The 25,443-nt window shown below is 38.0% G+C and overlaps 1 protein-coding gene and 1 pseudogene across 1 annotated transcript in view; one reads left to right on the top strand and one right to left on the bottom strand.

The window, feature by feature from the left end:
• GPATCH2 (G-patch domain containing 2) overlaps positions 1–25,443 on the top strand; it is a 175,027-nt gene that overhangs the window by 106,010 nt on the left and 43,574 nt on the right. The window contains exons 6-9 of the mRNA XM_030302053.1: positions 2,021–2,088; positions 18,640–18,678; positions 22,775–22,784; positions 22,818–22,835. Coding sequence (XP_030157913.1) covers positions 2,021–2,088; positions 18,640–18,678; positions 22,775–22,784; positions 22,818–22,835 — 135 coding nt within the window. The remainder of the gene's footprint in view (positions 1–2,020; positions 2,089–18,639; positions 18,679–22,774; positions 22,785–22,817; positions 22,836–25,443) is intronic.
• On the bottom strand, positions 8,831–15,246 carry LOC115505504 (annotated as a pseudogene).

The raw sequence follows: 25,443 nt of genomic DNA, 5'->3' as shown, positions 1-25,443 counted from the left end.
GGATCTTACTCTCAGATTTTCAAAATGGGTGTCTAGTCCCAAAGTCGCAAAGGTCTCCGTAGTAAAGACATTTCACTCCTGACACAGACTAGTGATATTAACCCTGAGAAGATCATCATGTGTCGACCTCAGTGGTTGTTATAATTTCATTAAGAAAAAATTCTAAATTATGGCTGTTGTCATATCTTCCCAAGTAAAACAAAAATGGACTTGAAATAACAGGAAAGGGTATTCACCTCTTTTATTTTTTAAAAAAGGACCATGTCCTATGTAAAGATGGAAAGTCATTTAAATATCTACATTTGGTACTGTAAATCTTTTGAGAGTTATTTGCAGCAATTGAATTGAGCTTATAGTTTATACATCTATGATTTTCTGAGAAATACACAGTGTGATTATTTCTGACTAGATTGAAAGCTTACATTTGTATTGTGGGATAAATTAGTTACAAATTCGGTTTGTTGTATTCAGTTGCATTGTTTTCATCAGGCAATTTATCACATGGGGGTATGTGAAATTTCTTCATTTATTAAATTTCAGATTATGTATTTCAAGCCAGAGCAAGACTTAAACATTTTTCCATAAGTATAGCTTCAGGTAAACAAGCAATTTTAGCCCTGAAAATAGCTTCTCTGCTTCTGTCAACACGTTGTTTATTCTTTCTCTGAGATAAAAAGTTTCAGTTTTCTGATATTTGTACCAAGATAAAGTCAGTAAACAAGATTAATATAGTGTGGAAAAGGTTGTCAGCAGCCCTGGCAAAGGAAATAAGTTGCCTGTACATAGAACATACTGTAAACTGAATAAAAGTGTCAGGTCCACCATGAGATAATGTGATCATGAACCTCTAACAAGCATGACATAGGCACAGTCGGCTTTTCTCATAGCCACAGTGTAGAAAATGGATTACTGTATTCCTGGGATACCCACTGGAATAGCATGAAACCTCAGTTTGAGATGAATGCAGGATGTAGGCCTGGAGTTGAGCCACATGTTTACCTGTGGTGCCCAAACCATAGGGTTATTAATGTCATCATCTGCGCACATGTGCAGTATTTGCATTTCTTGCAATTTCAGAGGGTATGCTGGCATCCTCGTTACCCGAGTGAGAAAAGAACAAGCACATGTTTGGAAATGCTAGGCTTTTTTCATAGGCGTTTTTCTGCCTCATCGTGCTTTCTTTGGTGGTATACTTTAAGTGACACGTTTATAATTATGCGGGGTTTTTTATTATGATGATGATAGAGCATAAGTTATGACCTTTCGTTGTAAGATATGTCTCGTTGATTGTGATTGTAGATTCATTCTTGCTTGCATGGCGCTGCTGCGTTTGCCTTTGAAAACCCTCTATAAAATAGAAGGTGTGAATTTTTTTAATGAGAGTAGCTTAGATTATGAAAAATTTTTTTGAAACCTTTGACTATCAGACTTTTAATTTTGTTTAGAAATAAAGGAATAGAATGTTGTTCTTTTAGGTGAAATTATATTTTGTTCTGCGCAAATATGTAGATTATCCCTAACTTTATGGGAAAACTATGAAAAGGACTAACAACTACTTCCTTGATTCAAGTTCTTGCATGCATTTAAATGTGTGCATTATATTTAGGAATTAACCACAAATCCGTTGGTTTTGGGTAATATCACTTGCTCAACACTAATTAAGCGAACCTCTTTTTTGTGTGTATGATGAATATATGCATAATTGAACAGTATTTGGAAACAAGCGTCAGCGGTCTAGTTCTTAACATTTTTTTTTATTATAAAAGTACTTTTTAACTAGTCTTAAAATTCTAGCAGAGGAACTATACAGTAAACCAAAACAAGAGGCCCTTCTTACCCAGAATGAAATTACACTTTTTGGTCCATGCAATGTGTTTAGCTTTTGAGAATTAATATTTTATTCTCCATTTTAGAGTGGAAGTCCTCAAACGGAAACGTCCCTTTATTATTCATGGGATTTTTTTTTTTTTTTTTAAGAAACTCATCCGTGATTTATTTTTTGTTTCCACTCTCCTTTCAGGTGGGCACCCCGGGCCCTGTCAGTAACAAGAGAATGGTTCACTTTTCCCCAGATTCACATCACCATGAGTGAGTACGCACTGATTTGTATAATCTTGGGTATTCTCCATCTTTCTTTTGGAAACTGGTAGCTGTTGCTAGTAAATGTGGTTAATTTGCACTTCTTATACCACTGACATTGACAGTTGTACAGGAACAGTTTCAACCTGTGGCAGGAATTGTAAATAAAGGTTTTTGAATACAATCATTCTTTTCTTTGCGACAGAATTTGAAATTCTAAGTTTTCATTACATTAAGTAGCATCAAGCTCTCCTCCTACTCTTCCTGTCTTCCTCCCTACTCTTTCCAAAGCACTAAACACAAAGTGACTACTTAACTCATTACTCTCTGCTTTCTGCTCCTGCCCAGCAAGAGACGTGAAGGAACCAGAACGTATTTTCATTTGGCAACAAAAGGGAGAGTCTAATTTACTAAGTAATTCCAAAAATTAAAAATTGAGCTTTAACGTTGGTAAATTATTGGGTGAATTTCTAGGTGCTAGTTCTAAGTACATCTTTATCAGAAGAGCTTAATACATATATATTTTGGGTCAGTACCATGTCTCCTGGGAAATTGGTTGAACTTGAAGAAAAAGGCCATAAGATATGGAAAGACATGGATTCATGATTGAATGAATTTTTTCTGGCAAGCAATCATATAGGATCCATTAGATCCTAGCTTTTAAATCCTTTCCTTAACCAAGGTAAACAAATTATTGTTCATCTATTAGTTTATTTTATATACATTATTAATACAAAATGTAATCTATATGATATAAAATATATTTATACAGATTATATTTTCTGGAGTATTTATTTTATAGGTTACATATCATAATCTTTCCTTTAAATAGTTTACTTCATTCATTTTTATTATCCTATAAGACCTTTTTTCTCTATTGTTTCTCAAACATGAAGAAAAAGAATAAGGCTTTTATTAACTCAACCAAAGAGATTATATATTTTCTTCTTAACTTTTTGTTCCGACATGAATCAAAACCACTAGCAAGTAGATATAGAGCCGTCTTTAAACCAAAAATTGCATTTGTTAATGATTGTAATGCTCTGAGGGCAGACAAATCTCTTTATCACTATTGGAGTCCTGTGCTAACAGTGCCTAGTAGACAGAAAAGTAGTAATTGAGTGAATGCAGATATGAAAGTGTGAATGTAAATGGGGCAAATTGGATAATGTCAACTGAGTATTGCTTCTCCAGTTAGCAGGTATGACCCTCACTGTGTGCCCCCTGACATCCATTCCACACGAATCTCCCCAGTGGTTTCTAATCAATGTAATAAGATTCTCTAGGAGTGGAATTCAGATGTCACTATTTTTAGAGTTTCGAGGTTACCCAATGTGCTTGATTTCCCATTCTGTCAACACTCAGACTAACATGTGAGTCATTTCACCACCTTGCACCCTCCATGCTACCAGTCCGGTCAGTCTCTTCAGTATCTCATGCTGACTCCGGTCTTTTCCACTTTCTGCTCTATTCTTTTAAATAAGCACTGCTATCTTTTATATTAGTACAGGATCCTAGTGATCTTTTTCTGTGGTCTCACTCTTTGACGTACATACTGCTTACTTTTGCTAAAAGCTCATTCTGATTCTTTTATTCCCCTACTTGTAAACCCCCAGTATGCCTCGTGACAGTGGAAAAACCCTCATTAGCATATTATTAAAAGCTCTTCAGGATCTGACTCCAGTACCTTTCTGCCTGATCCATTATTTCTCCTTCTTAGATAATGGTCCAACTGTCTTCCCTGGTCTGCCTGTCTTCCCTAATATGACCTCTGCATCACTGCCCTAGGATTTTTCTCTTGGATTCTCTCCTATCCGGGTCTTTCAAAAATCCGATTTGTCCTTAATCAGTCTTGACTGGTTGAAAACCACACTTTTATCAGAACGACTAGATACTAGTAACAGAATGCAACACGAAACGAACACTAGCCTGAGCGGAAAGGTTTTATTTTGTTTCTCATATAAGCAGTCAGGAGGGAGGTGGCCCTAAGGCTTTTCAGTGGCGTAAAATTACTATCACAGGCCAGACTGTTCTGATTTTCGGTTCGTCATCTGTTCCTAGAGCTCCTGTAACAAAGCACCACAAATCCGGTGGTTTAAACAACAGAAATGTGCTGTCTGGCAGTTCTGAAGGTTGGAAGTCCAAGGTCGGTGGTCAGCAGGGCTGGTTCCTTCTGAGGCTGGAGGGATAAGCTGTTCCAGGCCTTTGTCCACACCTGTGGTTTCTGCCAGCCTCTGCTGCTCATTGGCTCCTACTGTGTCATGCAATCTTGCCCTCCATCTTCCTAGGGCCTTTTCCATGTGTGTGTATCTGCCTCTGTGTCCACAGTTCTCCTTTTATAAGGACGCAGGGACAGAATATGAGGACACTTTATAAGGTCAGAGTAGAACCTACCCTAGATGACCTCATCTGAACTTGGTTTAACCTCTGTCAAGATCTATCTCAAAATAAGGTCGTATTCTGAGCTACTAGGGGTTAGGACTCCAGCATATCTTTCTGGGGGACCAATTCAACACATAATACATCTTTACCTTTCTTTCTTATGCCCTCATAGTTATGGCCTCATGCCTATAACTTCACATGTCATGTCTGCTTTCAAGGCAAGAAGAAGAGGAAAGGACCAGTGCTAGGAGCTCTCCGCCAGAAGCAAAATTCTTTCAAAACCACATCACCACCTTTCCTTAGCTCTCATTGGCCAGAACTGGGTTATTTGGTCACCCGGAGTTGCAAGGGGGTTTAGGGAACCAGTATCTGGCAAAGTTTTAGATCACTCATGATTGATTACTTGGGTCTGGCACATAGTGCTCCTAACAGGACTTGCCATATGCAAATCATTGATTCCTCACTGCACACACAACCCTTCTCTCCATACATACATGTGGTTTGGAATACCTTCCCTGTCTTTCCCGAAGACCCCGCTTCAGAATCTCATCCACTTACTTCAGTTATTCTCAAAATCTCCTCCAAGACCTCCGAGTGACATGGAGTTTAATCACACCTGGCTATGGCTCTTTGCAGTATGGTGACTCATAAATTTAAAGCACCCGTAGATACACTACAGAATTGTAGAGAGGCAGCTATTTTCAGCAGAAGCTCCCATTCAGGAAGTGAGGCACTCAGCACTCAGCCTGCTAAAACCATGTATCCAATGTGGCAGGCGATTCTCCTTTTTCTACTTTCTTGGGAGCCCTTGCTTATTATTTATACTGTAAGATCACGACTGACATGTTCATTGCACCAGGAGCACTTCCAGGCTAGTGCACGGTTCTAGCAGCCCATTGCTTGCTTGTTTTGTTTTCCTTCCTCAGCTTAGTTGAGATATAATTGACAGATAAAAATTGTAATATATTTATTTAAATGTTTGTTTGTTTTTGGAGACGAGAGGAGAGAGGGAGAGACGAGAGAGAGAGAGAGAGAGAGAGGAGGAGAGATTGAGAGAGCACAAGCACAGGAAGGGCAGAGAGAGAGGGAGACAGAGAATCTGAAGCAGGCTCCAGGCTCTGAGCTGTCAGCACAGAGCCCAACATGGGCCTCAAACCCACGAACCTCGAGATCATGACCTGAGCTGAAGTCAGATGCTTAACCAACTGAGCCACCCAAACATCCCAAATTGTAACATACTTAAAGTGTACTACATGATGATTTGATACACATATACATCGTAAAAGGATTCCCACCATTGAATCACACATCCCTCACCTCACATATTTACCTTTTTTTTCTTTTTTTAGAAACACTGAAGGTGTTACTCTCTTAACAACTCTCAAGCATACAATTCAGTATTGTCAATTACAGTTGCCATACTATACATTAGATCCTCAGATCTTACTCATTTTATAACTGAAATTTTGTGCCCCTTTTATTCACCTCCCCCTCAAACCTCCACGCCCAGCCCCACAATACACTATTCTACTCTGTTTCTATGATACCATGCAGTGTATATCTTTGTCTGGCTTATTTCACTTAGCATGGTGCCCTCCTTAGCATGGAGGTCCGTCCATGTTGTGCAACTGGCAGGATTCTCTTCTTTTTAAGGCTAAATAATATTCCAGTGTGTGTGTGTGTGTGTGTGTGTGTGTGTGTGTGTGTATGCGCGTATCACAACTTCTTTATCCATTCATTCATCGAGGGACACTTAGGTTATTTCCATATCTTTCCCACTGTGAATAAAGACACAATGAATGTGAAGTACAGATATCTCTTCAAGATAGTGATTTTGTTTCCTTCGGATATATATCCAGAAGCAGAATTACTGGATAACATATGGCTGTTCGACTTCAATTTTTGAAGAAAGCTCCATACTGTTTTCCATGGTGGCTGCACCAGTTTACATTCCCATCAGCAGTTTTTCTTTCTTGGCCTTTTGATAATAATCATTCTAAAAAGTATGAATTGATAATCTTACTGTGATTTTTATTTGCCTTTCCTTTATGATGAATTATGTTGTGCACCATTTTATGTACCTGTTGGCTCTTGGTTTGCCTTTTTTGGGAAAGTATCTATCCGGGTTCTTTGCCCATTTTCTAATTGGACTATTGGATTTTTGCTATTGAGTTGTACGTGTACCCTGTATATTTTGGCTGTTAACGCCTTATCAGATATGTGGTTTGCAAATATTTTCTTCCATTCCATAGGTTGCTTTTTTATCTTGTTGATGGTTTCCTTTGCTATGCAGAAACTTTTCAGTTAGATGTAGTACCACTTGTTTATTTTTGCTTTGTTACCTTTGCTTTGGTGTCAATCCAAAAACTCATTGTGAGGATCAGTGTCAAGGAGCTTGTTACTTCCTATGTTTTCTTTAGGAGTCTTAAGATTTCAGATCTTGTGTGCAAGTCCTTAACCCATTTTAAATTGATACTTGTGTATAGTATACTATAGAGCTCCGGTTTCATTCTTTTGGAAGGGCTGTTCAATTTTCCCAAGACCATTTATTGAACAGATGATCCTTCCCCAGTGTATATTCTTGACTCTTTTGTCAAAATTAATTGCTCATAAATGCATGGGTTTATTTCTGGGCTATTTTGTGCCACTGATTTTTGTGTCTGTTTTTAGCCAGTTACATACTGTGTCGATGACTATGGCTTTGTAATATAGCTCGAAATTAGGAAGTGTGATGTCTCTAGCTTTATGCCTTATCAAAACTGCTTCGGTTATTTGGGGTGTTTTGTGGCTCCATACAAATTTTAGGATTTTTTTCCCCTATTTATGTGAAAATGGCCATTGCAATTTTTATAATGATTGCGTTGAACCTGTGGATTGATTTGGATAGTATGGACATTTTAACAATATTGATTTCTCCAGTCCATGAACATAAATATCTCTCCATTTATTCGTGTCTTCTTCCATTTCCTTCACTAATATTTTATACTTTTCAGCTTACAGGTGTTTTACCTCCTTCATTAAATTTATTTCTAAGTATTTTATTCTTTTTGATGCTATTATATGTGGCATTGTTTTCATAATCCCTCTTTCTAATAGTTTGTTTCAGAAACAACTGATTGATGTCTCTTGATTTTGTATCCTGCAACTTTGCTGATTTTCTTTATTCTAACAGATTTTTGGTAGAGTCTTTAGGTTTTCTGTTTATAATATCAAGTTATTTGCAAGCAAATACAATTTTACCTTTTCCTTTCAGATTTGGATGCCTTTTTCCCCAGGCCTAACTGGTCAGGATAGAATTTCCAATACTAAGTTGCGAAATACTAATACTAATATTTAATAACTGAAGTAGCGAGAATGGGCATCCTTGTCTTGTTCCTGATCTTAGAGGAAAAGCTTTCAGTTTTTCACCATTTAGGATGGTGCTAGTTGTAGGCCTTTGCTATGCTGAGGTACATTCCTTTTATGCCCAGTTTGTTGAGAGTTTTTATCATGAAACGATGTTGAATTTTGTCAGATTCTTTTTCTGCAGCCATTAAGATGATCACATGATTTTTGTCCTTCATTTTGTTAATGTGGTATGTCACATTTATTGATTTGCAGATGTTAAACCATCCTTGCATCCCTGGAATAAATTCCACTTGGTCATTATTTGTGATCCTTTCAATGTAATGTTGACTTTGGTTTGCTAATATTTTGTTGAAAAATTTTGCATCTATATTCATCAGAGATATTGGCCTATAATCTTCTTATAGTGGCCTTATCTGGCTTTGATATAGAATATAATGCTGGTCTCACAGTGCTATAGTATGGGAGTGATCCCTCCACTTTTATTTTTTGGAAGAGCTTGAGAAGGATTCATGCTCTTTCTTATTTATTTTCAACAAAAAATTGTATTTGCTTGGAAGCATTAGAATGTCAACAGAACAGCTGCAGGGTTTTGTTTGTTTGTTTGTTTTTTGTGTTTTGTGGTTTTTGTTGTTGTTGCAGTTACAGAGTGGTATTTAGTTAACAGAACAATTATCTTGTATTAGTTGCCTCAGAGACAAGGGAAGATGAGTACAGTACAGTGCCCATTTGTAACTAATTTGTGGTGTGCACCAGTAAGAACCTGCTGTAAATTTCCATGCCTGTCTACAACCCTCTTACTGTACCAGGCAAAGTTAGTGGCTACTAAAAATACTGCCAGGACAAGGCTATCTAAAGACACATTTGGTAGTATGTTAACTATACAAAAAAAGACACTACACTTTGCAACCATAACTTGCACACCATTGCAGTTCAATATTTTTTCTTTAAAAGGAAAGGAGTTGTGTATAGGGGAGTTCAGCGTTTTACAGACCAGAAAAAACAAACTTGGGCTATAACCAACCTATTCATATTCTTCTTCTTCATCCTCTTCCTCTTCCTCATATTCTTCCTCTTTTGCCTTTTTTTTGTTCTTTTTTTCACCCTTGATGACTCCCTTTTTTGCCTCATCAGGCTCTCCTGTAGCCCACTATGCAGCAACCTCCTTTTTGTATTTTTCTTCAGCTCAGTAGCCTTTCTTCATAAAGCTGCTTGTCATCTGCAGCAGAATTATAATATTTCTCTCCCCGTTTCTTTGCAACATCACCAGTGGATAGGCTGGGATGCTTTCCTTTGATTTGAGGACGATACTCAGAACAAAATAAGAAAAAGGTCAAGAGAGTACTCTTGGGTGCATTGACTGGGATCCTTGAACTTCTTTTTGGTTTTCCCTGTAGGAGGGATAGAAGTTGTCATTTTTCTTTCTTAATGGCCCTTGTCCCCCTTTGCCATGTCTTCAAAAACTTTTCTTTTCTTTTAAATAGACATGGTCTTCCACCTCTCTGAATGCTTCTTAAAAAACTCTGAGAAGTTGGGGCACCTGGGTGGCTCAGTTGGTTGAGCATCTGACTTCGGCTCAGGTCATGATCTCACAGTTCGTGAGTTCAAGCCCCGCATTGGGCTCACTGCTGTCAGTGCGGAATTCACTGGTGAATTCATATGGCCCTAGACTTTTCTTTGTTGGGGGTTTTTTGATTACTGCTTCAATCACCTTACTAGTACGTGATCTGTTCAGATTTTCTAATTATTATTTGAAATTGGTAGACTATATATTTCTAGGAATTAAGATGTTGGCGTGTAATTGTTTATAGTAGTTTCTCAGGATTCTTAATATTTCTGTGTTATCAGTTGTAATGTCTTCTCTTCATTTCATATTTTATTTATTTGGGTCTTTTCTCTTTTTTTCTTAGTCTAGATAAAACTTTGTCAGTTTTATCTTTACAAAATCTAGCTTTTAGTGTCATACATCTTTTCTATTGTATTTTCTATTTGATTTATTTCCATTCTAACCTTTGGTATTTTCCTCTTTCTGCTAGCTTTCAGCTTTGTTTCTTCTTCTATTTATAGTTCCTTGAGGTGTAAAGTTAAGGTGTTTATCTGAGGTTTTTTTTCCCCCTAATATAGGCATGTGTCACTATAAACTTCCCTCTTAGAACTGCTTTTGCTGTGGTAAGTTCTCACGTGCCCATTAAGAACTGCTTCTTTGTTTACTATAGTCCTGTAAGTGTCATGAACACAAGCCCCATTGGCTTTCAGAGCGAGGTGTTTTGGGGCCCCATCCAAGGGTGGGAGTCTTCAAAGTTGGGACACTAGATGTGTCTTCCAAAACCTTTGCTCCTCAGGGAGAAGTTGGGAGTTGGAGGGTCCCTCCTGAGTGTATGGCTTAGTGCCAGTGTGGGATTTATGGTGAGAGTGTGTTCAGCCTTTCCTACCCACTTTGACATGGGTGTTTTCTCATCTTCCCGATGTATAGGAGTCACTCAACTAGTTTCCGGATTTCTCACAAGGAAATTATTCCATGTATAGCTAGAAAATGGTGTGTTCATAGAAGAAAGGAGTTCAGTAGCCTCCTCTGTCACCATCTTAGTTCCTAGCAGCCCCTTTCTGGGTAGTGGACATCAGCAGGAATTTAAAGTCACAGACTAAAGTCAAAGGTGGCCAAGTTGTTTGTTTAGGCATTAGGGTTCCTTCAAAAATGGAGTAGGTTCTCTTGTGTTTGTGGTTGCAATTCCTTGCCTGGAAATGCTACTGGCCTTGATGTTCTTCCTATATCCTTACTTAGCTTTTAGCTTAAAGACTTCTGCCCCGACGCCATGTGAAACAGTGACCTCCTCCAGAGGATAGGTACCAGTCTTTAAGAAACCTCTAGTCAGCGTGCTCACCCTCTTTGTCAGAGAGGCACTCTGAGGAAGGTCTAGACCAGAGCCCTAGTCATGGTAGTCAAGGCCCCGTGAAGTCTAACCTCCATGCCACTGCCTGCTTCCACATAGGAATTCCAAACCAGATCTTCCCACCTGCAGCTCCCTAATTATGAGTCTCTCATTAAAATTGAATTGTAATCTATACGCTGAAAGTACCTCTTTCAACAAATCTATATTTTCATCCGTTTCTTCAGGCCTGCCCCTTACTATGTAGGGCAAATGAACAAGGTGCCTTGTAGGCTTTGTTCTACAAGTTTCGTTTTGGGTGACACCATAGAATACAGCATTATGAGTATTTTATTTTACACAAACAAGTAAGTACACAGGCACACTTTGTACTACACATAGATACACACAGCCCCAGCTGAATTACCTATTAGTACCCTTCTGGGGACTAGTCTCTTTCTCTGGTCAGTTTCAAAACCGACCACACTTTGCTTCAATTTGTCTGCTTCATTGTCCTGGGAAGGAAATGCAACAGGTGAAATTTTCTACCATTTCCTTTAACAAGAGAACGTATATGGTCAGTGTTCAAAGTTGGCCAGATGTAGTTTTAGATATATGCTTCCCCAACTTTCTTGCCCAGATAATTAAGTCCATACTTTCATTCAACCCTACTCCCTATGATAAAATCAGATACATAAAACTGACTCAGTCTCATAGTAGAAAAAACAAGATATTTATACCCTCAAGATATGCAAATAATTTCCTAGGGAATCCTGGTCAAGAATTTTAAGGGAGTCAATGTCCAGATTCCTTTGCATGTATACACACACACACACCTTCTTTTCTGAAATCATTAGCCCCTGCAATTTTGCTGATTCCTATTTTTCACAACTGCCTTTCTGCAACTTTGGAAGAAAAAGACACCCCCAAGTCCTACCCTTTGGCACCTTGCTTCACAGCATAAAATCCTTTTGGGTTTCAAACAGAGGGACATTCCAAATACTGTGCTGATATTGATGTGGACAGATTGAATCTAATGACCAAATTACAAAGCCTTTTGCAAATTAGGTAGATTGTTTCTAATTCTTTGTTTTCAGCAGCTGGTAGATTGTTAAAAATACTCCTTTATCTAAAAATCATTGTGTGATTTTTGGTATAAATCTCTAAACGAGTTCAGTAATCAAATAACTGCTCTAACCAGATTCTTTTTATTTCCATTTACCAAGTTATGTGAACAAGGTTTCTGAGCACTCAAATTGAAAAATAAAAAATATAAATAGAATTGATGCTAAAGGTAATATTCATCAATGACTACACGAACCAGTTTGGGGAAAAGTTTATTATGCTATTCCTAATAAAATTGTATTCATTTTTGTTTGGAACTATCAAAATACACTTATGTTAATTTCATTAATTAAATACCAGTGACAACTTTTTCAGATCTTAAATAACTGTTATCAACTAACCTTAATCAGTATTGCTGATCACTTCATCAAAATAATTTTAAAACTCTAGTTTTATAGTCACAGAAATTTAAGAAAATTAGATAGATAGATAGATAGATAGATAGATAGATAGATGATGATAGATAGACGGATAAGACACATATCATTGTTGCAGAGGAATATGGCAGGGTTACTAATATACCGTTTTCAAACATAAAAATATATTACATTAGGATAAACTTCTGTGCAACAGTGATATTGGAAATCCAAGGAGTTCAAGGAGAAAAATAAGCCATGTAAAATTTTCAACTTTTAAAGAAGTGATTTTCATGGTGTTTTGTTTTGTTTTGTTTTTAAATGCATTGATGGTGGATATCAAACCACAGTGATATTTGGACTCCAATGGGTATATTTAAGAATGGCATCATGGTTTTATTTTAAAATGTTAACATATGTAATTTATAGAAACTAACATTTGCAAATATTTAACTTTTATGGTGAAAAATTTTAGATATCTACTGAAAATATGTGAGGATATTTTCATAACTGCATCAGACAACATGCACTGAGAAATGGTTGAAGACCGGTGTGTACAGACTTTCAGAAAAAAGTAATGGAATGTTCTACAAATAATGGTTTAAACAAATCACAGTTTAATTTACCGACATTACCAGAAGTCTGGAGAAGTAGGCAGTCCCAGGGCTATTGAGGAGGCAACATCAGCCACAATGTCCTCTAAGGAATCCCTGGAATTTTCCACAAAATTCCCACCAGCAATTCTCTGTACCTTCTGTATTCTCCCTTTAGTTTTTTATCTCTACCTTGGTTATAGTATTTATTCACATTATTCTCTAGAACATAGTTGCTATACACATGTTTTCATTCACCTTAGTGGACCATGAGTTAGAGACTTCGTCTCATTCTTCTTTAAGATTCTTATAGTACACAGCAGAATGCCTTACACATCAAAGCATAGGCTCTAGGGTCAAGTTTACCCAGTTCCACTACTGGCTAGTGATGGAAGACTCACCCCTTCCTGCCACTGGCACAAAAGTATAGGGAAAGCACAGATAACCATGGTTTTGTGTGATCCCTTCTACAGTTTACCTCCAAGCTGTAATAACTGACCTGGACGAATGGCTAGAAATGGTCATTAAATTACTAAATATTCAGGAACTCTTAATTGGAAGTAAACTACTTTCATTCAGTTAACTGTGATTCGTCTAAGTCAATATTTGTTTTGCTTTAGAAGATCACCGTCTAAACAGTCTGAAATAGGAGTACTTAAAATAATTTTACTTCATAGAATTTCAGACTTAAAAACAGATTCTAATGAGTAAAGGAAAAACTATTTTACAGGCTCTAACATAATAATGTTAGGACTTCAGTTTTGAAACTATGTGGTTATAGGCTCGCATGATCAACAAGGGTAGTGGAGAGCAGCCTAGAAATGACCATTCAAAAGAAAAAGGGCTGCTGAGCTGGGAAGTGAAAAGGATGTTTTTTCCTTAATAGAAGGAATGCCCAGCGTGGTGCTCAATATGCAAGAGCGCACCTCACTCAAAGTTTTCAGCTCAGTTTATGAGAGTAGTGGAGGTTGGCCAATAAAGTTTGGGTAGTTTCTATAAAAATTATATTTGGCAATAATTTCAATTGTAAAAAAGAATTACTTATGGAAATTTGGTGAACAGCCAACTTTGCTGCACCCCTCAGAATGTGGAAATCTCAGTCTTAAAGGTAACTGACACAGGTATCTGTGTGGTTTTTGAGAAGCCTTGCAGAATTATGAAGTCTGATTGTTTTAATAAAGTAATAATTAACATTGTACTAGTCACATATTTATATTTAGCATAACTCTTTATAATTGTGTATGCATTGTGTATTTATAGTCCAGTTGTTAATATACTTTAGGCCTCTTTTAATAGAAAATACTTAGCCCAGATAAATGAAACAGCCATTAAATAACTGTAGAAAGGTACACAAAAAGCAACAAGAACCTGAATCCAGGAACGCCTGGGTGGCTCAGTCAGTTAGCATCTGACTTTGGCACAGGTCATGATCTCCGTGTTCATGAGTTTGAGCCCCACATCAGGCTCTGTACTGACAGCTCAGAGCCTGGAACCTGCTTTGGATTCTGTGTCTCCCTCTGTCTCTGCCCCTCCCCTGCTCACACTCTGCCTCTCTCTGTCTCTCAAAAAAGTAAATAAACACCAAAAAAGAAAAAAAAAAATTTTTTAAAAAGAACCTGAATCCAGCTAAGCAGAGAAATCTGTATCTAGGTTCTAAGAAAAATAACATGTATATTTTGAAATTCACATTTAATTATTCTGTTGACTTTCTGAAAATACAGATATTAATATGCAGAAAAAAATATATGACTACATATTCTTTAAAATATTTAAGGCTTCTGTGGGGTTACTTTTTATTCACTCTACCTTCCTTTCTGGACTAACCCTAAATTGTTCCAGATTTTTTTCCTTTTTTCCATTCACTTATGAGATACCTGTTTTAAGTTGAGTAAATATGAAGGGGTGCCTGGTGACTCAGTAAGTTAAGCATCCAACTTCAGTTCAGCTCATGATCTCACAGTTTTGAGTTCAAGCCCTGCATCAGGCTCTGTGCTGACAGCTCAGAGCCTGGAGCCTGCTTCGGATTTTGTGTGTCCCTCTCTCTCTGCTCCTCCCCTGCTAGCTCTCTGTCTCTGTCTCTGTCTCTCAAAAATAAATAAACATTAAAAAATTAATAAATAGAGTAAATATGAATATTAGTTGACTTTTAAATGATATCCATATTTGCTTTTATTTTATTTTAAAGTATAGGACATTTACCTGAGGCATTATATGTAAATCAAACTTACTTTAAATGCAAGTGGGTAACTACCTATAATCCTATGATGATTCCCTCATAAAGCAAATATTTACACTTTATCTTATCTTTTGTATAAATATCAAGTTTGCTTGAAGCAAGATTTGCCTGGATTAAAGGTTAGTTCATTGGGAATACTTTTATACTTTGAAATTTAGCATCTATTGCTGTATAGTAAAAATGGCTTTAACTTCAGATTGAGATAAATAAATATACCTGATCAATTCCTCCTCTGATTTACTGTGTTTCCCTTGGAAAGTCATTTTAGCTTTCATGTGTCATAATTTTTAGTTATGGAATAAGGATAAGAACAGTCCTTCTTATATAAGGTATTATTCAAGCTACTTATGTAAACTACAGACAAATTATTAAACCAGGTATAAAACATTTAGGATGATGATGATGATGATGATGATGATGGTAATGCTTTATCTGGATAGTGTATTTATTTTTCCAAGTATTTTCACATGCATCAGTCTCTCCAGTGTTTTAGTGCCTCTCTGAAGCAGTGATGACACCCCCATTTTATAGATAATTTGACTTGGAAAGTCACACACTATATTCTGCTCAACCAAAAGTCAATTAAAAAAACCAATGTGTTCAGCATCTATTATGTATTTGATAACATGCTAAACCTGTTGGGGAACCTGTAAATATTACGTATGAACATTGCTGTCTCTACTGACATTTAGGAATAAATAGGTAGTTCTCACAAAAAATTCAGAGAATAAAAGTTCACATATTACTCTATTCCACTGTGTACTACAGGAGAAGAAATTAATATTTGTTTTAAACACCTACTCTATGCCAGGTTCCTAGCCTTGTTTAAGCTTCCCAATACTGTAAAGAGAGGTGGGCTTCATTTTATTGCATAGATGAGGAAGACAAATGTAATGGAAAAACTCAGATTTTCCTTCCTACCTTTTCTTCTCTTACGTCTTCTTGGACACTCATACAGAACACTTCATCTCTGACACTTCTGGTCACCAAATGTTGGGAGGCTTCTTCCTCACGACAACAAGCAAGTCTCCAGGAAAGCAGCTGGCTGTCCTGCTTCAACTCAGTTTTGACACTAGGTACTTGGAGATAGCATCAGATTCCACAAGTTAAGGGTCCAGTCCTGCGAGGCTGCCTTGCCCCCTAACCTCCCACATCTCCAGATTCCACTCACAAACCTAGGCTGTTACCTATGCTTCTGACCTACCAGATGCAAATTGGAGGTTCCAACAACCGCCTCCAACTGAGGACACCAATTTCAAGTCCAGGTGGTTACCTGTACTTCCGACTGGCTGTAAATCAGAGGTCCCCACAGCACCCTCCTTGGTTTATTTAATTTTCTCACAGAATTCAGAGAAATGTTTTACTTACTAGGTTACCAGTTTATTATAAAAGAACATAACTCAGGAACAGCCAGATGGAAGAGATACATAGGGCAAAGTACAGAGTAGGGGTGTGGAGCTCCCATGCCCTCTCCAGGAATGCCATTCTCCCCACATCTTCACCTGTTCCCCTATCTGGAAGCTCTCCAAACCTTGCCTTTTGGGACTTTTATGGAGGCTTTATTACATAGGCGTGATTGATTGAATCATTGGCCTTGGGGAAGATTCAGCCTCCAGCCTTCTCCCTGTCCCAGAGGTCAGGAATTGGGACTGAAAGATCCAATCCAAGGTTGGTTCCCTTGACAATTAGCTCCCATCCTTAGGTAGGGTCCAAAAGCCACCTCATTAATATAACAATTTTTCACTCTCAATGCTTTGGAAATTCCAAGGGTTTGGGGAGCTGTGAGCCAGGAATCATGGAAGAAGACCAAATATATATGAGAAATACATTTAGATCACCTGAATAACCAAATGCATAGTTGTCTTATAAATCATTTATTGCTCCAAGACTCAAAAAATAAAAGTATTTGTCAGAGTTCACCCAGCTAGTAAGTGCCAGAGTATTCAAACTTCGATCTTTCTGATTCTAAAACCCATGATTTAGCAACCACACCAGGCTGGATTTACATTGTAGTAGATCCGTCGCTGCTTCCACCTGCAGCTTGTGGTAATCTGTTGTTTTGGTGGAAGCACATGAAGCAAATCCAGCCTCACGGATAATAACTAGTTGGAAAAGGAAGGAGTATTTTAATAGCCTTTTCATTTCAGATCATTGTGGATATTCTCTGATACTATACTAAAAACCTAAACGTGGTTGTTCTCAAAAGTTAATTATAGTGTGTAATCTAAAAACATATCAATGGATAGTTTTGCTCTGTTATGCTAAATCTGTTGTTCTGTCTTGAACTCTGAATGGATTCACTTACACATCGTGATTTAGTAAATCATACATTGGTCATGTAAAGGCACAGTCCGTACAGAGGGGAAATGCATTAGTCAAGTTGTCCAGATAACTGCAATAAATAATTTGCTTCTAGTTGGTAATTATCCAGATGTCATTTACAGATACCAATGAGCGTCCATTTCCACGTCAAAGTAGAATGACCTGCCAAAGAGCATCACTGTCTTTGAGCTTAAGAAGTGTTCCAGGAAGAGCATAGACAACTCCTACGAATGTAGAGGCTGTTTATTCCCAGGTGTTAGTATCACAGAGGCTAGAGATTACATAGAAGTCTAAGGAAACGTGCCCTTTGTAATAGAAGCGTCTTGTCCTCTGAACGCACACTGTGGGCAAATAGCCTGTCGTCTCATTTCTGCATCTGGAACATGAGAATGACCTTGTAAGGTTTTGACGAGGGTAAGAAATAATACATGTCACGTTTCTAAAGAGTACTTGGTACATAAAAAATGCCCAATATTATTGTTCTCGAAAAAAAAAAAAACCAAGTAGCATTAATATTGGTGTCGTTCCCTGTGGGCTTTTAGTGGCTTATTGCCACTAAAATTTCTCTCGATTTCCTGTTCCTTGGTGTTGACAAGTAGTTTTGATGCTGAACACTGCCAAAGGACTGGGCACATAGCTAATAACCACTCCCATTGAAAAGGTGTCAGCAGATGGGTCGAGTATTAAGGATCCAAGGAGCAGCTGAAACAATATAAGTGGACCATGTAGGGCAAGGACAGCGGAGAAGGGAAGGCTCAACTGTGCAGGGACTCCTATATTTTGAATGTTGTCATTGACAACAGCCAGAGCCCAAGTTGTTATCACAATGGAAGGAATAGGTTCAAGGTACCTTCAGCTGATGCTCCAGAAGTCACATGATTCAAGGGCTTTGCGTGATTGTTCCTGGGGGCATAGCCAGAGGATATAATATTCTTGTATTTTTAATGTTTTTTAGAACTCCAGCAATCCAGAAGTCATAATTTGTTGTAACGATGCTATAATTAAGTTGTGGTAAATGATAGCATTGAAGATTTTATAACCAGAATTGATTCATAAAATGGATACAGTCCCAGCAGTTTATGTTAACATAATTAAATGGAAATGTAATTCTAACTGAGTTTGCTTATTAAATTGAAATTACTGGGTTATGAGCACTCTTACAATTCTGTCAAATTGGTGTAAGTCTAGAATTACATGAAATATCCATTAAATAAAGCATATTTAAGGCTCCGTTGTTGGTGGTGAATACGTTCTTAAAGCGCGTGCAGATTGATCATGTGAGAGCATGCGCTTGTAGTTAGGTTCATGCTAACTCCTTTCTCTTTCCTCTACAGCCATTGTTTAGCCCTGGCACTAAGACAGAGCATGGCCAGGTAAGGAGCATTGTAATCCAAAGAGAAGTTACTTAGGTCTCTTTCAAATATTATAGATCTCCCTTCCAGGTCGTGGATCAGCTCTATAATAAAAGATATAAATCCCAGCTTATTTAAAAAGGAGTTATTGTGCCAGTGCTTAAGACACCGACCAAATGAATGATGCTCGGTAAACATCAGAGTGCTTACCACCACGTTCCTCAGTCACATATGGTCCCCCCGTGGAAAGGCTCTGGGGTTCACATTGTTTATAGGACTCTACCATTATACTTGTTTTTCACGAAGTTAAGGTATCAAGATACATGCTTAAAAAGTTGATTTGCAGCCAACATAAGATCAGCAAACGAGAATATTTTACTTCTGAAGTTCAGAAGGTCGTGATAGTTTCTTACAAGTTATGTCATATTTTTAAGTGAGATTTCTTTTTTATTGCTTAATAAAACATGGCAGCACAGCGATTGGTCCCCGTAACAAAAACTTGGCATTCATTTCAGTTAACTTTACAATATAAATAAGTACTTAACTTTCTTTTTCCCTTGAATGTATTCATCTTCTCTCTGCAGTGTGCTAAGGCAATTTAGGGCTTAAGGCTTTGATGAGTTTTAAAAGCTTATGCATTTTAGACTTTGCATCCTTGTTGAGTTTTTTTTTTTTTTCATTCTGAATTATAAAGTTGTTTTTAGTGGGTCAAAACATGATATGTAAAAATACCTTTAAATACATGAGAATGAAAAACCTCACATCCACAGGGATCATTTTCTGTGACAGGTGGTAGGTAGACAAAGAGGGGGTTGTAGTTGGTAATGATAATTGACAACATTAATATATTTGTGATACTTTATTTCTTAAGCTGGCCAGTAGGTCCACAGTTGGTTGTATATACACAACCTTTTTGCTCATAAAAGGAGGGTGATAAGGGCACCTGGGTGGTTCAGTCAATTATGTGTCTGACTTCAGCTCAGGTCATGATCTCATGGTTTGTGAGTTCAAGCCCTACATTAGGCTCTGTGCTGTCAGTGAGGAACCTGCTTGGGATTCTCTCTCTCTTCCTCTCTCCCTTTGCCCCTCCCCCACTGTCTCTTTCAAAATAAATAAACTCAAAAAAGATTTTTTTAAGCACCTTTAAAAAAAATTTTAGGGGCGCCTGGGTGGCTCAGTCAGTTAAGCGTCCAACTTCAGCTCGGGTCATGATCTCACAGTTCATGAGTTCGAGCCCCGCGTCAGGCTCTGTGCTGACAGCTCGGAGCCTGGAGCCTGCTTCACATTCTGTGTCTCCCTCTCTCTCTGCCCTTCCCTGCTCGTGCTCTGTCTCTCTCTGTCCTCAAAAATAAATAAACATTAAAAAAAATTTTTTAAAGGGGGTTGCTAAATACTTCATTATAAACTATACTTATTTCCGAATACACAGAAACCTAATTAAAGAAAATATCATGTGAATTCAGTTTAAAGGTAGCTTGTAAACTTGCTCTTTTCCATGAGAGCAATTATCCCCTTTAAAAGATATTTCTCACATTAATAGTATAGTAAGGACCAGTATTCTAAAATTTGGAAATTAACCAAACTAAGTTATATCTTTGATGTTTTCATCTGATTATTCATAATGTAAAAATTAGACTTCCTGCTTTCCTGCATGGTTCATGCCCCTCTGTGTACAAAGCTTACAAGAAGATTCTGCTTCTGGTAGTAAGTCGCATCAGGATATAGATTATCTCCAAATACAATTTTAAAGCTTCTTTTCTACCCTTTAGAAATACTAAAGTGATGTTATAAAGTTGTATTTTATTTCACAGTATAACTGGTTGTTTCCAGTCAAGCTTTTTTTTTTCCTGCAGTTAAAGAATCAACTAATAGCTAATAGAGAAGAAACTTGCCTTCTCTATAGAGAAGAAAGTTGGCCTGATGTTTTTTGTTTTGATTTTGTTTGTTTTTTTTTACCAATTTTTGCATCAGCCTTTTGCTTAAACTTTGATACATCATTTCACATTTTGATGTAGGTTATTAATTAATGTAGGTTATTAATTTCAGGTTAATTATTGAATGTAGGTTATTAATTAATGAACACAGTAGATTCTTATTACCTGCAGTAGCTATGTTCTATAAAGTCGATGTGAACACAAAAGTAGCAAATATCGAAACACTGCTCTGGAGGGAAAATACAAGGTTGGGTTCATGAGAGGCCAGGACATTTTCAGTTACTGATCAAGACCTTTTCTTGTTTCATGTGTGTTCTGTGTTTAACAATAGCTTATTTAATATGTATCATTGCTTCTTAATACCTGATGAAAGCTTCTTTAATGCCCGTGTTTCCTCTGTAAGGTCCCTCGCAGCCTTGCACTTGGAGCACTTGACTACACTTCCGTACTATACCTGACGACCATTTATTTATTATTTATTATTTATTTATTTTAATGTTTATTTATTATTGAGAGAGAGAGAGACAGAGTGTGAGCGGGTAAGGGGCAGAGGGAGAGGGAGACACAGAATCTGAAGCAGGCTCCAGGCTCTGAGCTATCAGCACAGAGCCCGATGTGGGGCTCGAACTCACAAACCATGAGATCATGACCTGAGCGAAGTTGGACACTTAACCAACTGAGGCCACCCAGGTGCCCCCTGCCTGAGGACCATTTTAAACGATAAAATCAAAAACCAGAGCAGAACAATGCAAAAAAAAAAACGTGGCACTAAATAGACTGCAACAAAGACACTCGTTACACTCTGAAAGCGGAACAAGAGACAGTGCATCAGCTTGTCAGACCTCAGTGGAGAACGTGTGACAGGGGACCCAATTTTACCACCGTGCACATGTTTGTGAAGGACTGCAAAAGTGCCGGCAGTATTGATCTTAGCATTACACATAAATTTTAGCCAATAGGCAAATTCAGAATATGGAATCCATGAATAATGAGGAATGACTGTACCTGTGTGTACGTATACAAATATACATACAGACCACTTACATTTGAGCGTAAGAATCTCTTAATTCACTCAAATCTAACTCTAGCGCAGGAAACTTTGCTAACCCTAGATGCGAGCGATGAAATGCAACACCGTAAAGAGGGCAAAAATCCTTCACCCTGTTGAATGAATTACTGTTAGCAGGCATGATCACCTTTATTTTTCCCACATCAACCTCTCACCTACAGAAATGAACATTAACCCCGCTTTTTTTTTTTTTTTTTTAAATCCCACCCCTTTCTACTTCTCCTGTCTTAGGATTCGTCTTTCTGTCTTTAAGGCTAAATCCCATTATCATTAACACCTTGCGTACTTCTCACTCTTTTTATTACACATTCACTAAATGAGTATTACCTGTCAATCATTATCAGTCAGGTACTCTCTCTCCTTACAAAAGAAGGTGTTTAGAAAAACAACATAGCTTTTCCCTTGTGGTGGTTCTAATCTGGGGGCAGGAAAGCAATAATGGCAGTATGTTGTGAAATATTTGAGAGAACCACAGAGAGGGCAGTTATAAAGGGCTCAAGAGAAATATGAAAGTCGGTTTCAGAAATGGAAGGAAAGAGGAGCGACAGCTATATGAAGCATCATTTTTTTGTTTGTTTTGCTTCATCTGACTTAATCCTGATTTTTCCTCTTTGAATATCTAATGATTGACATTTTGACTGAATTTACAAGTATCTTCAGGAATCACAGATCACAGTTTGGGTGCTAGTTCTCCTTTTAAGGTGAGGACACTGAGAGCCCACGTGTGACGAGACTTGAAGTTCTGTAGACATTTGAGAAATTACTGAGAAGTGGCTGCTAACAAGGAACACACATGGTCTTGAGCGCCTCTGAATATCAGGTGGTAAAGAGAGGATTGCTGTGGAGAAGACTTCTTCTCTTGGCTTCTCCTCTTGTGCTAGAGATTTGAAATTTGTAGTGAAGCCCGTAAAAATATCATGAATAGCCACGGCAGTTCCCAGCTCCCTTTCTCACAGTAAGAACCATCATCCACGAGGAACACTTCCCTTCCTGGTTTAGTTCAGCAGTTTTAAAAATCGTGCACCTTTCGGAAACCTCACGTTGTACTAGGGTTTTGTGTTAATGAATTTTAACATAATTCTTATGCGAGTCATTCTTTAATATACATCTGCAGGTCACTAATCAGGGAATTGTGTCTCCGTCTGGCCTAAGTCCAGCAATCTGAAAGTTGGAAGGTAAGAAGCACTTCGCACCATATTCAGAAGTTCTGTTATTAATCAGAGTTGACGGTTGTCGAGTCAGAATCCTGAAAATTGACCTCACTTGTGACACTGATAGTAGTCCAAGGAAACAGAAGAATTATCAGTAAGGAGAGGGAGGAATTTCTCAAAAACCCTGAGGATCTACTCTTACTTATTAGAGCTCAGGACCCTGTGTCTTTTATCTCGAATTCATGACTGATTCCGCCCCCCTAGCCCACCCCACTCTTCCATCCGTTCTCTTGTTCTTTGGGGCGTAGCAGAAATGTGTTGAGAAGCTCTCAAATACAAATACATACTTTCTATTCTAATAACATTCTGGATTTTTTCCGTCTTTGCCCCTTAAAAGATCTAGACTCCCATATTCACTTATGAGATTCATGACCCATAGATCTGAGTTATATTTTTTTATCTGAGTTTGATTTAAAAATGTTTTTAAATGTTTATTTTTGACAGAGAAGAGAGACAGAGCACAAGCAGGGGAGGGGCAGAGAGAGAGGGAGACACAGAATCCAAACAGGCTCCAGGCTGCGAGCTGTCAGCACAGAGCCCAATGCGGGGTTCGAACCCACAAACCACGAGATCGTGGCCTGAGCCAAAGCTTAACCCCACTGAGCCACCCAGGGCACCCCTATCTGAGGTTGATTTTAAAGCTGCAAAGATATACCCAGAATTAGAGTTGTGCTGATACAGTGAGAAAATTGTGATGGCTTTTTAACATAGGAGTATTGTATTGAATAATCCCAGTGTGTGTCTCTTTTTATACACGAAGCCCATCAAAACTATACACTTGAGGAAGAAAAGAAATTCTCATATAAATCTCCTAGGAAGAGCTCTAACATCAGAGTTCACAGAAGGTGCTAGCTTGTTTAAGCTGATCCAGATGGTACCCCCTCTGAGAACTATCCAGACCTACTAGGACAGACTAATATTTATTTGGGCCATTACTGTTGCACTTTCAAAACTGAACTGTAGGGGGCGCCTGGGTGGCGCAGTCGGTTAAGCGTCCGACTTCAGCCAGGTCACGATCTCGCGGTCCGGGAGTTCGAGCCCCGAGTCGGGCTCTGGGCTGATGGCTCGGAGCCTGGAGCCTGTTTCCGATTCTGTGTCTCCCTCTCTCTCTGCCCCTCCCCCGTTCATGCTCTGTCTCTCTCTGTCCAAAAAAAAATAAATGTTAAAAAAAAAAAATTAAAAAAAAAAAAAAAACTGAACTGTAGCATTCTTTTCTTTTCTTTTATATATATATATATATATATATATATATATATATATATATGAAATTTATTGACAAATTGGTTTCCATACAACACCCAGTGCTCATCCCAAAGGGTGCCCTCCTCAATGCCCATCGCCCACCCTCCCCTCCCTCCCACCCCCCATCAACCCTCAGTTTGTTCTCAGTTTTTAAGAGTCTCTTATGTAGCATTCTTTTTCTTATTCCAGACTGTTGTGTTGGGGATTTTGAGTTCTTTGTTTTCACTGCTTTCACACCAATTTCAGGAACAGTGTGCACATATCTGTCTTTTATCTTAAAATTAGAAAAGTTAGTTAACTACTATTCACTTCAGGTGGAGGTAGAGATTTTATCATCTCACCTCTAGCTATCTGTGTCACAAATGTTGGTTTGTATATATATATATTTTTAAAGGCACTAGACTTAGAAATGCCAAAGTAATTAATTATTTTTATTTTCAGAAACAATTTAGTTTTCATGGTACGAAGTGTTTCTAAATTGAAACACTTTCAGATTAATGGACTTAAGATAAATGGTTGGTTGCCATTTTCTGTAAGTAGTAATAATGAGCTCTAGCTTCACTACCTATCAGATACCAGATCTCACTCCCTATATCTTATCTCACCTATTCAATCATTCATTCATTCAACAAATATTTATTGAGCACTAAAATGTTCCAGACATTGTGCTGGACCTTGGAGGTGCAAACACAATGCATAACGGAAGCCACGGGCCACAGGTGAGCAAGAATGTGGGACACACCCCAGTCTAACAGGCTCAGGGTGACCAGGATATGTAATTTCGAAAGCAGGGGGTTAGTGACCATCACCAGAGGAGAGGTGGGTGGAAGGATGGGTTGAAATAGACCAGGGGATTAAGAGTAAGTACACTTAGCACAATGAGCACGTAGAATTGTCAAATCACTATATTGTACACCCGATACTAATATTTAACCTGCGTGGTAGCTGGAATTAAAGTTTTAAAAAGAAGAAGTAAGAAGGTTAGGTTGGAAGTAGGAGGAAGCGTGATAAATTAGGAGTTTAGAAATGTAATCAAGTTATGAATGGGCCATGGAAGCCTTGTACAAGACTTGGGGGTTTATCTGCAGAGAGTAATGTAGCCAGATCTAATTTTAGAATTACTGGCTGCAGTGTGGAGAATGAATTGGATGGGAGCGAGTTCTGGAGTCAGGGAGGCCGCTGCAAGCAAGAGACAATGATAGTCTGGACTAGGAAGGTGGTAGTGGGGAAGGAAAGAAGTAGGTATTTAAGAGAGTTTTAAGATACACTTAGTTAAGACATTCCTGTTCTTGGTGATCTAATTAAGTTATATCCTTCTCGAAGATGGCTA

This window comes from Lynx canadensis, chromosome F1 (genome assembly GCF_007474595.2).
Source record: "Lynx canadensis isolate LIC74 chromosome F1, mLynCan4.pri.v2, whole genome shotgun sequence".
Taxonomy (NCBI): Eukaryota; Metazoa; Chordata; class Mammalia; order Carnivora; family Felidae; genus Lynx; species Lynx canadensis.
Note: the sequence above shows the minus strand (reverse complement) of the source record. Positions and strands in the feature narration are given on the sequence as shown.